This window comes from Osmerus eperlanus, chromosome 24 (assembly GCF_963692335.1).
Source record: "Osmerus eperlanus chromosome 24, fOsmEpe2.1, whole genome shotgun sequence".
In the NCBI taxonomy this organism is placed as follows: Eukaryota; Metazoa; Chordata; class Actinopteri; order Osmeriformes; family Osmeridae; genus Osmerus; species Osmerus eperlanus.
The window spans coordinates 6,554,215-6,569,780 of NC_085041.1; the positions used below are offsets into that span (position 1 = coordinate 6,554,215).

The 15,566-nt window shown below is 44.4% G+C and overlaps 2 protein-coding genes across 2 annotated transcripts in view; one reads left to right on the forward strand and one right to left on the reverse strand.

The window, feature by feature from the left end:
- rnf13 (ring finger protein 13) overlaps positions 1 to 9,380 on the reverse strand; it is a 29,712-nt gene extending 20,332 nt beyond the window's left edge. The window contains exons 1-3 of the mRNA XM_062450505.1: positions 9,184 to 9,380; positions 6,543 to 6,716; positions 6,228 to 6,308 (exon numbers count right to left, since the gene is read on the reverse strand). Of these exons, the coding sequence (XP_062306489.1) occupies positions 6,228 to 6,308; positions 6,543 to 6,656 (195 nt within the window). The 5' untranslated portion in view covers positions 6,657 to 6,716; positions 9,184 to 9,380. The remainder of the gene's footprint in view (positions 1 to 6,227; positions 6,309 to 6,542; positions 6,717 to 9,183) is intronic.
- A 1,491-nt stretch (positions 9,381 to 10,871) lies between these two features.
- Positions 10,872 to 15,461, forward strand: LOC134011164 (protein ANKUB1-like). The gene is made up of 6 exons (XM_062450651.1): positions 10,872 to 11,017; positions 11,415 to 11,558; positions 13,181 to 13,397; positions 13,528 to 13,642; positions 13,779 to 14,735; positions 15,006 to 15,461. Exons 1-6 carry the CDS (start codon positions 10,928 to 10,930, stop codon positions 15,106 to 15,108), a joined length of 1,626 nt encoding a protein of 541 aa, XP_062306635.1. The 5' UTR covers positions 10,872 to 10,927; the 3' UTR covers positions 15,109 to 15,461.
- The last annotated feature ends 105 nt before the right edge of the window (positions 15,462 to 15,566 follow it).

Genomic DNA, 15,566 nt, shown 5'->3' on the forward strand with positions numbered 1-15,566 from the left:
TGTGTGTGTGCGCATGTGTGTGAGGCAGGCTGGTGGATGGGCAGGAGGAGTCGCAGTGTGACTGTGCAGTTACAGTCAGCTGTGATGTGATGAGTTCATGTCACTCTAACCGCCCCGCAGCAACTCTGCCAGACGGCTAGCTAGCAAAGCCACAGCCTACCCAGACAGTCAGCGATTTGGAGACTGACACATGCGGCTGCGCACACACACACACACACACACACACACACACACACTGCGGGGAGTAGGGTGTGTCTCCCAGAGATGGGATACATGGTGTGTGTGTGTGTGACGGTGTTTTCAAACAGCGATGAAACACCTTTCTCTGGTAGTTGATGTCATCTGATGTCACCCCCCCCCTCCCTCTGCCTGACCTCAGTTGACCCATACGTAACACTTCACATACCGAGTAAAACCGCAAACCCGTCACTTTCCACCCCAAAAAACTGTCTACCTCGTCGAAAGGCTTGTTTTCCCTCATCATTCGCCGTCTACAGTATGGGGTGGGGGTGGGCTACTTCGGCAGTATCGAATTCAGCAACATCATGCGATGAGCCTTTTCCAAACTCGAATCCTCCCTGGAATCTCCTCAGCTGCATTTTGGGAGAGCCTGCTAGCCAATGACATCACTGTGCTACTGCCTCACATTTCACCCGGCCTCAAAAGAAACTCCAACAGCTCCCCCTGTTGGCCAGCCACAAAGGGCAGCAATTCCCCACTTCCCCATGGCTGCATGAAGATGTGGAGCAGAGCCTTGTCCAATTCCTTTTCGAATCAAACACCATAGTTTCCCCCCACCCCCCCCCCCCCACCCACCACATTGTGGATCATCAGTTACCCAAAACGGTTAGCGAAACAGACGGCTCATCTCGGGAGATCACCAATCCAGGTCAGAGGTCACCCGTTTCCACTGTGTGCTTCGGAGGAAGCTTTGCAATTTCGGTAGGAGAATCTCTTGTAACACTTCAGCATGGTGACAAGCGTTTCCAAGAGAGTCAGTGTGACTGGGTGATTGAGTAACTGCATCATGCTCACCTACTTGGGTGGGGTAGACTGATTTCTTCGTTGCTCAATGAAAGGTGGAGGGGGGGGATTATCTGGTAGTCTTACTTTATTCAAGTCTGTACGTCACTATGTAGTCTGTTTATGGCTTAGCCATGATATAAAACCAAATGACATATCTTGTTAACTCATCCTTCCTAAGGTGTGTTCTTTTGTGTAGTTTCATGCCAAACTTGGATTTCCAAACAGTGCTTCTGGGTTTAAAATCACTTCATACTAAAGTATCCAGATTGGAATGTGGCCCGAATTTTGATTACAGTGGAAGGTTCTACTCTGTGTTCCACTGTATAATCGAAAGCATCACTTGGGGGATCATATTTAAATCATGAATAGGCCTTGCATTTTTTTTTCCCGAGGAGTCTTAAGAGAATTCTCTAGCTCAACGGCAAAGCTAGTGGCTGGTTACTGGGTCATCCTAAAGTCATAGCCAGGCCTCAAGCCAGAATCTGACAGGGGGATTCAGGAGAAGTAGGCCAAAAAAACATGTCCTGTGCGGCTCCGCAAATGAAAAAGAAAACATCGGGTCTATCTGAGAACGACAGGAAAATGCAGCGGGTAAAACCAAGTAACGTAAGATACAGCATATTAACTACTAGACAAGATTTTGAAATATGTTCGTTGGTCACGTTTATGTAAAAAATGAGTCAAATGGACCTAATCCAGAATGTTATGCTATTAACAAATTGTGTTCATAATGAACTGAATGTTTAAGGCCTATGTCCCAATAACACGAATGAGTAATACCACCAACAAAAGCTTGATCCTAAAGTCACTTTTCTATCAATGACAAAGATTCCTCAAAAGACCAGTGTGTGCATTAGCAAGTGTCTGTTCAGCTTGTCTGGCTGTTAGAGCTGTCTGAGAAAACAACTGTAGCCTAAGGTAATCCCACACAACTCAGTCCGTCCTAGCTCCCAGTCCAAGTCAAGGCCTCAGCCTTGCCCCCGCGGTAGGTCAGGCAAAGATACACAGTCCTAGCCAAGGCCACATCCATAGGCGAAACCCCGCTGCTTGCAGTTTCCCTTCGATACCAAACCCAGAGCATGCGACAGGATATGACACCGTGTTTCCAGTTCCCTTAAAAAAAAAAAAAAAAACAAGGCACCGTTTCTTCCAGTGCTCATGGGTAGCTATCTCCGGCAAACACAGACTTCAAATGGCAACACAGGAAATCTCCTCGCATGTATTAGCCCGAGCCTAAATAGGCTTGGAGCCCGTCTGCAAAACTTTCATGGCTTTAATTACTTACTGGATTACTTCCTCTGAAAAAGCCGCCAAATTAACAAAGGTGAATGGGAGGCTGCCCGGGCTCGACAGATAAGCAAAGCCATCAGCAGAACCAGCCTTATCACACTCCGATGTCTTTGACGAATGGGCAGGGACAGAGATTTCTCACAGGACTGCTTTCAAGGCCTCTTCGCACAGCGGTTTCACACAGAATCTGCCCATATGGCTGATCCTGCCAAATAAACATCATTAAAAGGAGGCAAAACCGTGGTTCACTGAGAAAGGGGAAGCAGGTTGTTAACCCTTTGGGTAAATTGTACAACATAAAAGATACTTCGCTTGGCTGGCAGTGGCATCAAAATACTTGGCATGATTAAATGCTTTCTTTTAGGCACTCGGGTGCTAGTTCTTCCAAACCTTCTGTGCTGTATTTAAATAGGACTTCCCTCAAAGATTCGCCCTGTTCATGCGGACGGATGAAACGCTCTCCGCGCAAAAACTGCCAAACATTACAGAGGTCCTTGTGATGCCATGAGGTTTGGATGTTTTCTCAAGTAATTTCTTCAGAGATGAAGGGAAAGGGGGGGTTGGGAATGAACTTAGAAGACAGTTAAGATTGAAAAGAACACAAGACAAGTTTTGTTCCAGATCCAATGAATGCCGAATGTTCTGAAGACTAGCCAAGGGGTTATCTGGAACTTTCCCCCATCATCTCGGACCAGGCAAAAAGGAGGGGCCGTTTCTAAGACCATGCAGGCACCCAAGAAGAACATTACAACTTACAAACAAGTCTGAACCATCTTGTGATTCCAGATCTGGCTGCAGGCTGTATTGAAGATTTGTTGCCGAACTTCAGTAGATCTATTACGGGTAGATCTATTAAAGGTTTGCCTAATATAGTCACTGGGTTGGTTACAGAGGGCTGATCTCATACATGCACGGCTATTCGTTAGAGCACCTGTGCCTGTTAGATCCTTTTAAGCAAAGTGGTGGATTTGGAAGATTACACAACTGCAAAAAATAAAAATAATGTCCCAATCCTTGTCTTTATCTTCCATTCTTCAGTGGCGGAAAGTGGACCTAAACCAGTCCTGCACGGAAGGATGAGGTGGGGGGGGGGAAGCCGGCTTGTTGGGATTATAATGCAGCCAGTTGCAGATTCCGGGGTCAGGACAGATTAGGCGCCCTTAGCTGGCATTGAAGGGCAGAGTGTCTGAACGGTGGCAGGGCGGCAGCGGGCGTTTGCGGGCCAAACACATACCTGCTGCATCTGACAAATAAACTCAAAAACCTGACCTGACAACCACTGAACCTCCAGTTTGGCCTTCACAGGCTGTGTTGTGGTGCCATTTGAGAGAGAATCCTGAGGATCAGACACACAACATCAGACCGCGACGAACCCTTCGGATGCTGGCCTTTCCAAGGGGGCTTTCCAAAGGTTTGGAGGGGGGTGGGGGGGGGGTCTCACTGGGCCAGGCTCCAGTGAGAGGGGGAGCGAGGAAAGGAGAAGAGGGGGGTGGCACAAAGAGTGAGCCAGAGGGCTTCGGCCAGAGCGAAGTCGGTTATGGAGACGGACAAAGGAAGTTAATGAGTGAGTGAGAGTGAGAGAGAGACATGCAGAAAGAGAATAGCGAAAACCCCACAGTCGCTCAAGTTTCATAACCCATGCATAGGATCTTACGTAAGCCTGGCAGGCTGTGCGCGTACACACACACACACACACACGGTGACAGACGTGACCCTTTGCTCTTTGCCAGAACTCGGGAGGTGAGGCTTAACTCCCCGGTTAGCACTGTGCCCTGTCAAGATGCTATTACACACGTATACAAGCACACACTCCTGTGGAGAGCACTATGTCACAGCAGCAGTTGGTGGCACTGGCCACTGGAGACTATAAATGTCTCAGTACGACGTCTTTGTCAGAAAATGTGAAAAGAAAAAAAGAAAAAAGGAGAAAGAAATGCATTTTGTCTAAACCCAACAAACAGCCCTACTTATGAGCTCAAGGGGTTTTCGGAGCAAAAGGTTTTTTCTGTAAGAACTAAAACACTTGAACTACCTGTGCCTACTTTACATAGTTATTTAAGTTTAGGGAAATACCAAACAGCAGTGAAAGGAAGTTAAAGATGATCTGTGGGTGGTTTCCTACGGACTGTGATTTCCTAGCAAAACTAGTGTTGAGTGCAAACTGTACTAGGAACACAAACCAGGGTTGAGTGTTGCATTATGAGGTTTAACCACCCCTCAAAAACATGAACCAACATCTATTTCGAGGCCATTACAATCCTGCAAAGAACTACAGGCTATTCGTTGGTGTGCATGCGCGTGGTTGTGTACATGTATGGTGTACCGTGCTTGCTCGCTGAGATGAGGTTACTTTGCACTGTGGCTAGTAAATACATGGCCAACTGTTTCTTGACTGACTGCTGAAATACTGTTAGAAGAACTATGCACTTCTGACCTTGCTATTCTGTTTTCTATAAGCACTATTTGTATGTCTCTTCAGATAAAAGTGTGGGCTAAATGAATGACATATACATGTGAAATGTTTAAGGTGACAAACAAACTACTGTTGAGTGTAAACAGTAATCCTCGTGTCTCGGAATCTCCAACAAATTGAAAAGCAAGCGACTTGAAGAAGATGTCTAGATTTCACAGCAACAAACTGTACAGTGCTGCATACTTACAAATAAAACCAAACCACCTCAAAACATTCCACAAAAACATTCACAGACAACTAAAAATCTATCCTAGCAAAGAACAAGCCATTCGTCGGTGTGTGAGGAGCGTGTGTTCGTGCGAGTGTGCACGAGAAACACAATGGTGGGGCTTAGAAGTACAGACATGACTCATTCCAGCCAGCTGTGTGGGGGTCAACAGTAAGTGGGAACCTCGACAACATGTGAGCTCATCAGAGAGCCCATCAGAGAGCCGAGGTCAGGATGCGAGCACAGAGAACGCTACTGTGATGTAGCCTCCTGGACCTCAAGCTAAGATAACGGAGGACTGAACTCATGACCAAGACAGGGCTTTAAAACGAAGTGTGCAGGAAGGAACCGTTTGGATGAGGGTTTTAGGGTGTATAATAGAGGCGTTTAAATTAATTGAATAATCGATGCATCGCAATGCTGACATGCTGCGGCATAAACATTCAAATGAAAAATAGCATTCTCAGTAGACTAACCCATTTAATCTAGACCTATGATAGACTCTAGTCTCATCTGGGTCTCATTTACCTTACAACGTCATTCGTTGCAATTCGCATACGTGCCACAGCAAAATGGCTGAGGGTGGTTGTGAGGTCGTCTTTAAAAACGTTTCAAGCGTTTTAAAAGCTGAGATATGGAACTTCATTTGGGATTTTACCAACAGGCTGGGAAGCACAGACTGGAAACATCACATGCGATATGCAAAGCCTGTCACACACGTTGGGAACACTACCAACTTTAGGAATCACGTTAGCCGTTTCCATCCTGAGTTGCTAGCAACAACACCTGCCGCGGAAAATGCAAACTCTGGACCAGCAACTCCGAGGATTGATGCAACTCTGTTTTCAATACTGCTAATAATGCTGTCTTTTGTGTTCAGACTTTGTTAAATAAAAAAGATTGTTTATATCTTACTAGTATTTTTGGATGAAAACATAACCATATGAAGTAATATAGAAATCTGTATTATTTCAATTGTTACAAAAAGTTTAAAAACACACTTTCACATCTCTATGGTGACCAGTCAGTTCCTCCAGCCGAACGCAGCAGAACGGAAATACATCTGGAAAGTTCTTCAACTCAGTTGAATACGTTCTACTGAAAATTTTATGATAAACAACTGACAAGGTAAGGGTTTGGAATTATTTGTAGGGGTTTGCCAGTGTATTCACCCTGGTGACGATGGATAAGACCTTGAACCCCGGACAAGTTTTGACATCTAGTGCCCACCTTCAATCCGTCGCTGGGCAGCCGGTATCCAAATCGTGCAGGCAGGTCATCAAAGTTCCCCGTTTTGTTGTCGAATGAGTACTGAAAGAGAAACAAATAGATAACCTCACAGGAACTATCCTCGAATACGTTGGAAAACAAACTGCCAACCATTGTGGGTTCATATCTGGGTGAAAGTTGAAAGGTGGTCAGTTGTACAGGTGTGTGTGTCTCTGCTCTCGCTTGCCCGTCTGTCTCTTTAGTTTGTAGGTGTGTGTGTGTCTGTGTGCACATGTCTATGTCTGTATGAGTGTGTGTGTGTGTGTGGACACTCACGGCAGAGATGTCAGCCTCCACGGGCAGCAGGTTGAGGAAAGCGAAGAGCTGCACGGTGAAGATGGTGTAGATCTGCGTGGCGGACAACATCAGCATCCCCAAGGAGAGCAGCATCTTTGCATTCCGCTGTGCCAGTCAGCCACACAGTCTGCCCGGCAACAGACCAGTTCACACCTGTGAGACCAACGTGGCCACATTTACATACATTTACATGTTGTCATTTATCTTATCAGTCTTACAGTAAGTACAGGGACATTCCCCCGAGGCAAGTAGGGTGAAGGACACAACATAATTTTGCACGGCCGGGAATCGAACCATTCTGCAAACTTGTGATTAATAACCCGATTCCCTAACCGCTCAGCCATCTGACTCCCCTGATACACAGTCAGGGAAACATGCATGAAGAGTGAGGTGAGCCGAAACAGAATTTCCCCACAAATGTGTTTCCTCGTATAGTTCGGTCTGGAGTGAGGTAAATATTCCCTTCTCTGAGCTCTCTTCCTCCAATTAAATCAACAGGGTGGGGAATGTGGTGCTAATCGAAGGCAAATGGCCACTCTAATCGAAGGCAAATGGCTGGCTGGAAGGAGAGAGACAGAGAGAGACAGAGAGAGAGAGAGAGAGACAGAGAGAGAGAGAGAGAGAGAGAGAGAGAGAGAGAGAGAGAGCAAAGAGAGGTTTGGCCTTTTACCAGTCATTTTCATTAGTGCTCCGGTTCCCCAGCACACATTTCCCACCCATCATGAGGCCTGTCAGGGCTCGGCCCGCTCCGCTGCCCCCTCTCATACACATTCACCAGAGGGCATGGCCCTCCTCCCTTCTGCTTTACTGCCTCACTGGCCAGGCCAGTTTGTTTGAAGTCAGAGACTGTTTGGTCCCGAGGAGGACTAAGCCCAGAATTTGTTCCGTGTGTGTGTGTGTGTGTGTGTGTGTGTGTGTGTGACCTAAGCAGAGCAACGTTGGGTCCTACAGCATGACATTTCACTGGTCCTGTCATGAGGTGTAGAAAGCCTTAACACACACAGCTTGAACACATCCTCCTGACTAGGACTGGTGCGTATTAATTAAGACATAATAGGTGTTATTGTTAGATTTTTCATACAACACCTGGATGTAAAAAAAAAAAATGCTTTCAGCCAATGCGCAATACCATGGAAACAGGGGCATAGCCTTAGTTATTAAATTTTAGAGCAGAAAGGGCAGAAGATTTTAGGGCAGAAATTCGACAGGACAGTGTAGATGAAACTTGTTTTGTGGTCATTCCAAACTTCTCCTGTGACCGAAACTGACACACATGCATGTGCGGCTGAGGTCTGCTATGGTTGTAACCAACAAAATTGATTCCTGTCACATCATGACAAATTTGAGAATCTGCCTTCAATTTGAATTATCTGCCACACATATCTGACTCGAAACGTGGCCTGGATGTCAATTTACCAATCCAGAAGGTTCCATTCCACATAGGCTTTGGTGGTTGAACCTGAAGGACGTTGCCAGGAGCCAGACTAAAACTGGGTCGAGATCACACCTTGCCAAACTTGTTATAATCAACAGTTGAAATAACCAAATTAATTTATGACTTAGGCTAAATGACAATAAGACTTAAATGGTCTTAAGTCTAAAATGGCCACAAATAATCAACAGAAATATTGCCAAATGACCAACCTGTTTTGTACTAACTGCCCTATTCCACAAAGTAGGCTTGCCAAACATCTGCACTCCTCACTACCAATCAACATAGCTTCACATCTGCACTCAGCAGAGATTTAGATGACATAAGAGGGTCTACCACCCACTCCATCCCTAATGCCTTGCCTCAGTGACAGCCGTGTAACAAATGCCATCTATGTATGCTTAGAAGGCATACACAGAAAGGACTATAGCTAGTCCTTTCACTTAGGAGAATGGGGGTGGTTTTTATGATTACACATCTGCAGTTATGACACATCCTGTCACCTGTATCCTGTCAACCCTAAACAATTGAATACATTCTGGGTCGCCTGTTAACTATGCAGTCACTGGGACCGTTATTATGAAATATGTTCCCTACTCTCAGCACTTCACGACGAAAAAGTGAGCCACGAAGTAAAAAAAAGAGGTCAGCTGTCAAAGGATCCGGTCGGTCCTGGCTTATGGCTGATGTACGTGACAAATGTACAAACATGTATTTCATGTATTTCATTTAACTTGATATTTCTTTAAAACAGCGATTGACGACTATGAAGAGAGACCATGGAATAAGATAGCTAACATTATGCATATCTCACTTAAAAGTGCCATTATGAAAGAGCTACCCTCGAGCAAACGCTAAAACCATACATGCCAAATCAAATGACCAGAGCCATTTGACATCTGATTCAGCTAGGTCGCTATCTAGTTAGCTATACATTAGGCCCGATTTACTACACCTCGATGGCATGGCAACATGACAGTACTTGAATGTGTACTGTACAACACTAGTGTACAGTTGCTAACCAAAATTTCGACATGCTATTCTAGATAGTTCTAAGTATGCATTACTACGGGCACACAAGGGTAGAGCTAGTATTGCTAGTTAACGCGTACAGTATCTACTAGTGTTACTACCAAACGTTGGCTGGCTAGCAGGGATGAATTAGTCACACTGATTGTGGGCCCTTACCTTTATATCCAATGTGTTCACTTGTTGTAACAAACTATAACGACTATGGACACTGCAATCGTTTACTTTATATGTGTATTTTAGCCAAGAATTGTAAGAACTTCATGCCGTTTTCTTGACAGGTCAGTGCGACAGAATATCAACAGTAATCCTTTCGCTAGCTTCTTCATGTGAGCTCAAACTTCCTCTATCTGCACACGCCCCCATCAATGTCTTGGTTGCTGATTGGAAGTTATAGACTTCAATCCAACTATTCCGGAAGTGTCCTGCGGGTAAACATATCCACATGATGCATTAACGAAAACAGTCGCTCACATTCATATCTCGATAGAAATAAAAAAATATATAAATTGTTTATACACTATTCAAAAGGCACTTTTTTGTGATCGGTTGACCAGCTTTAAGGGCAAAATTAAATAGCATAATATGTTAGTATTTGTTTCCAAAGTGAACGCTTGCATGCATATTCCTCGCTTAAACGCTAACGCCCTCTGTAGGAAGTTTATGGGACACTTTTTAGATCTTTCATATCAAGACTCGGTCTCTTTTGCAATGTCAATTTAATATTAAGAAAACTCTTTTGAGAAAGCCAACATTTTTCTGCGTGGCTTCTGCGAGTCTTCCTAACCCTGCTACAATTAATTTGTTTTCCTCCACAAGAGTCTTGAGTCTTATGAATTACCATAAGGTGAAAAACCTCATGTCCAATCATTGTTCTGTTCGCCAGCTACGTTGCCATAGAAACTTAACACAACTCATTCAGATGACCTGAAATAGAGCAATCCGCATGTCCCTCCTCATGAAATCTCATTTGGTTTGTTAAACCCATTTCTGCTTCAAAAGCAACCTTAATCAGATGTAGAGCTCTGTTACCTCTGCCACCTAAACCTTTTAATACACTGTACAGTATTGAATACAAGTAGCCACATTGTCAACAACAACAAAATAATTAATGTGGGTTATCAGTGGGTACATTTCCTGCATACAGTATTCTTGAAAAGTTCTCTGTATCCTGATTTTCCTGAAGTTCTCTAACATTATAAAATGAGTTTTAGTGCAATTTTGTGTAACCTGAATTTGGACAAGAAGACTGTCCGATTTGATGATGTAGGTCACCTTCTCCTCTCCACCCTTATCATGTTTTATAGCTACAATATAGTAATCAGCTCCTTGCAACGGGGACTGTGGACATGTGCTGTACTTCAGTTGGTCATCTGACAAGCAATGATCAAAATAAAAAGCGATAACATAATATCTGTAGTACTTGGCTACTTAATCTGTAGAATGGTATTATACAAGATGTGAGTCTGTTGGTCCACGTCACAATCCATTATTTCGTGTTTAAAAGGACAATTGCTGTTTGCCCAATAGCTCAAGTCTTTCTTTCTTTGAGCTTATTTAACTTTAGTGTGTAGGCGAGAGAGAGAGAGAGAGAGAGAGAGAGAGAGAGAGAGAGAGAGAGAGAGAGAGAGAGAGAGAGAGAGAGAGAGAGAGAGAGAGAGAGAGAGAGAGAGAGAGGGGATCATAGTGGGAGCGATGGTTGACATAAAAGAGAGACCATATACACATGAATACAATGGGAAGACACATGTAACCCCCCTTAAACTGTGATGAGAGGCCCAAACTACTACAGAGTCGTCTCTGTCCCTGCCCTTCCCAGAAAACCTCTGACAACCACCCCACACACACTCTTTTGGGTGGTCAGAGCTGCAGGGAAGGCAGAGGGGGGACAACGTGTCCCATCATGAGGGTCTTCATCGCCTTTGAAGGGTCCTGTGAGCCTTTCGATGTCCTTCCAGACCAGACCATAGGAACCATGAAGCAGATGGTCAAGGTAATAAAACCTTCAGAGGGACCCTCTATCAATATTAATGATGCTTTTTTACTTTGTTGACTTATTTTCTGAAAAGAAGACGCCTTTCCTTTCCTCCACCTTTATTTCTACTATCCATGTCAATTTTAATACTAATTTGACTGAACGTGTAATTGTCAGTTCAAACAATCTGCGTTGGCTGGTTGTTGCTACTGGAATTTTAAATATCTTCTTTTACAACATGTCTAAAGCTTCAGACCTCAGATGGCTAATACAAACCTCCTCTATATTTGGTATCAGGCTCTGCCAGTATGGTACACTATCTAAATGGGACATCTGAGCATTGGTTAGGCACCTGTACACTGTCTATGGAGGTCCGCGTGATAGCAATTAATTTACAATCATCTCCGTTGGGCAGGATTACTTCCATGTGCAACTGTCAGATGACAAGCAGGTACGGCACTTTCTGGTGCTGAGCTACGCTGGGGCTACCCTGCAGGACACCTGGACCCTAATCGACGTGGGCGTCACGCCTGGCAGTGCCATCCGATGCCTGATAAAGGTAGTAGTCAGGACTCTCCTGCTGGGTCATCATAGACATCCGTTCCTTAGGTTGTCAACTTTCGTTCAATAGAACGGTGCACTCAAAACCTTAAATGTTTTTAAAACGTCAAGCTATTTTCAAGGAAATTCACGACATATGTCACATCATTAAGTTATACCAGCTTTGCTCATCCTAGAATTGTAATCAACATGCCTTTCCTGGTTGAGTTTTATATGTATGTTTTCTGTGAGGCCTTTTATGCAACACTGGGTGACCAGATTTGAGTTTGTGAAAAAGAGGCCACTTCGTCGCAGCGGGGGTGGGTGGGGGGTGGTAGTGTATTGCATGCCGCATCATGACCATGTGAATGCATACAAATATCACAAATGAAATGACAACAATGACACAAATGACAGGCTATATGATCATGTATTTATTGAACCTTCACAAAATTGCAAAGTGCAAATGTAAAACATATTTTTTTGTGGCATTTAGTCCAGTGCTTCTGTGGCTTTCAGTGGTTGTTTAATGTCTTTAATACGTCATGTCCATATATTAAAGCAATAATTATAGCACATTTCTAATTCTAACTAGTAAATAATACATTCTTTACATGGCCACATATTAAAATAAGAAAATTAAGACACTTTTCCTCCTCATATATTAAAGCAATAATGATAACAAAGGCGGCAAGGTGCTCAGTGTTGCCAGATTGGAAATGGCGAAGTATCGTACCAAACGCTCAAAATGATCGTATTTGGAGGATAATTATCGTGCATCTGGTAACACTGAGAAGGTGGTCGACCAATGACAGTTCTGTCTACTGTCAGAGCTCACGCAAGAAGGTGGAACGTGTAGGGAGATACCCTTTCCAAAACTTGTAAGGGCGTAATAACTAGTTTGTGAAGAAGAAGAAACCCAGAGAAACACAAATATCCGACGAGGCAAAATCCCGGACGATTTTGGAATCCCTGCCGGACGCATTTTTTAGGTCTCGAAAAGAGGACATGTCCAGGTAAAACAGGACGTCTGGTCACCCTACGCAACACTAATCTATGAAGACAGGGGCACCAGACACTCTTTTGTGAGAGACGGATTCACAGAGAGTGGTTTTATGACTGTAAGGGTCTTTGGTAAAACCATTGACGAGACATGCTATAACTTTTCAAGACAAAGACCCATCTTTTTACAATGGTACACATTCCAGTCCTATCACTTGGCAACCCTACCCTCTGCTTACAAACTGACACTTGAGTCAACCACAGAGTGAAAGAGACATGAGCTTGCACTGACACTGCCAAGCATCTCTGTTACAGGCTATTCATTCGTCTAGACTACAATGGTAGGTTAAATGTGTATGAGTAAAGGTGTTTGAGTATGAGGACACACATAACTTTTGAGTTCAGAGCAGCATTGATTCTGTATAAAAAAGGATATACATTTTAGCCACAAGGTGGCAGCAGATCTCAAATGTGTAAACATTTTCAATAACTTTTAATCTGAGATCCCATCTCCTCATTCAAAAACGGTATTATTATACTTTCAGCGTGGAAAAAATACAGCCTCGCCGTTGAGATGTTGTTATTTCGCAGTTTCTAACCCATATTTACTAACTTTGTAACTATCTCCTTGTCCATTAGAAAGAAGACAAGCCTGTGGTGCGAGTGTTGCATGGGGTGACAGGGGAGACCATGTCCATAATGAGCACAGTGTTTCTCCTGTCTTCATCTGTGGCTAAGATCAAGTCTCTGGTCTCCCTCAAATGTGACCTCCCTGTGGGTGCTTTTAGACTGAGCACGCCCAGTGGTGTTCAACTCTACGACTGCAACCAGCTTCACGACTATGCCATCGAAGTGGGTACGGCCTGCTGTGTATCTATTGAGCGCAATTCAGCATCAAGAGTTTTTTGCTGTCATATTTCTATTAGTCCAATGTGTTTGAAGTAAGTTATCTATGTGAGGACCAATGAAAGGTCTCTTTTTCCAAGGAGCCACGCTTCGATTGGATACCTGGGATGGGTGGGCGGAGTTCCTGCGAGGCTGCCTCATGGGTCACAAAACGACCGTCCAGGGCCATCTTTCAAAAGAGAGACCAGTGATGAGGTCAGAATGTCCCTACTGTGCACGTTGATCACAACCATAGTCACATTCTTTCTTGGCTTCATGTTTCATATCGGTTGCACACTTGTTTGCAGATGGTAACACTGCCTGCATCATAACAAACTTGCTGCTGTTCTAGGTTTCAACTGCGGGTGGCGCTCTATGTGGCTGCCTCTCTGGGCCACTTAGACCTAGCTGACTGGGTGCTGGAGAGAGGAGTGCGTTCTGAGGAGCCAGTGGGGGTTCACCCTTACCGCCAATGGTGCCACCAAACCGCCCATCCTGACGCCACCAAATGCCCCGTGCACGTCGCGAGCGAGCGGGGCCAGCTCCTCATCCTCAAGCTCTTCATCAGCAGCAGCGTTCTGACCCTGTCTTGCCGGAATTCTCACGGCCAAGACCCTTTGCAGATCGCCATTCGCCATGGACACAAAGAATGCGTACTCCACCTGGTCACCAAGCTATGCTCAGTGATGTCGTTGCCTGGTTTGTCCCTTCCCATGCGACTGTACCTCCAGATTAAGCGCTGGGTGGGGCTGGGGCACAGGAGGGTAACCACCAGACGAGGCAAGGGTCAATGGGGCCCGTTAAGAGCCAGGGTGGGGGACATGGTTCTTGTGGATGGCTTTACCCACCCCAAGATGTCTTCCAAGCCTAAGAGAAGGGTGGTCAGGGCCAGAAGGGACGTGAGACCTAAAGCCTCGCAATATCTGACCCCCAACAGCTGTTTCACACCTGCATCCCACCTTCATCCTATGACAGCCTTTAAAGGTTCACGACTCCAACTACCCAAGCTGCCTTTGATGAGTGCTGGTCAAGCCAATGTGAAGAGAATGGGGGTGAAGAGGATGCATGGAGAAAAGGTATTGGAGGTAGCAGAAGATAAAGTATTGGATGAGGTTCTGGATGAGAGCAGTAGCCAATGGAAGAGCCGAGTCCCACTCCCGCCCGTCTCCCGAGATACCAATCCCAGGCCTCTGTTCATCTCTGCCTCTCCAAACTCCTCCCAAATCCTCACCAACTCACTGGAGTCTTTCTCTCGCCACTGTGGCCGAACTCCCAGAGAAAATGCCATATACTGCTTGGCGATGGCCAGGTTGGTCTATTTTAAGTATACATTAGTCCACATGGCCGTGTGTTTTATGTGTAGTGTATCGACTTGTATTTCACTTTAACTCCTGTGTTAAGTTTAATTTAAAAAATCTTATGCTAGTCTTAGATTTGCCTAATTATAGGTTAAGTCTGTTATTAATAAATTTAAATTAGTCTAATTTGCTTTCTCCTTGTCAATCTACTTGTATATGTTTTTTTTGTCCATTTCAGACCACGATATTAAAAAGCTGTTTAATACCTCCTTTTTTCCTAGTGCCTTTACGGAAAGACCATGGCTACAGCAGCTTGATGTAGCTCGGACTCTGGCCAGGAGGAGTGTCCAGAATATGAGCTATAAAACAGACCCTCTATTGTAACCTGAATGACCACAGAGAGAATGTCTTTGGAGAAAGTATAATATTAATAGCCATACTTTAGTTAATAATTTAAAAAAAATCCCTGTAAAACTACATAGACAACTATATTTTTAAGTCATTATTTTTCATAATGATCATTGCATATGATGTATTGACAATGGTCTATGACCTGTTTCTAAGTGCTGACGCATGATGCTTTAAATTAATGTTCATGCTGAGTAGTATTCAAATGTTCGGGTCTGACAAAGACCTAAGATATGTCAAGTTGTAATCAATAGTTTTGAATCCTTTTTGTGTAGCAGCTGAACAATTTCACACAGTGATGTGTGTAAATAGAGGTAATTAAAACACAAAAACAAGGCCTTTTAATGTGTCCTATTTCATCAATCAACGTTTTGGTCTATGTGTGGCTGAAGGTAGCCTCCCTACAAACAATGCAGGACAAGACTACCACCTAC

Coding starts and splice junctions, on each gene's coding strand:
- LOC134011164 (XM_062450651.1), top strand. CDS start 10,928: ATGAGGGTCTTCATCGCCTTTGAAGGGTCCTGTGAGCCTTTCGATGTC. Junction 11,018..11,414: donor CCATGAAGCAGATGGTCAAG/GTAATAAAACCT, acceptor TCCGTTGGGCAG/GATTACTTCCATGTGCAACT. Junction 14,736..15,005: donor TACTGCTTGGCGATGGCCAG/GTTGGTCTATTT, acceptor CTTTTTTCCTAG/TGCCTTTACGGAAAGACCAT.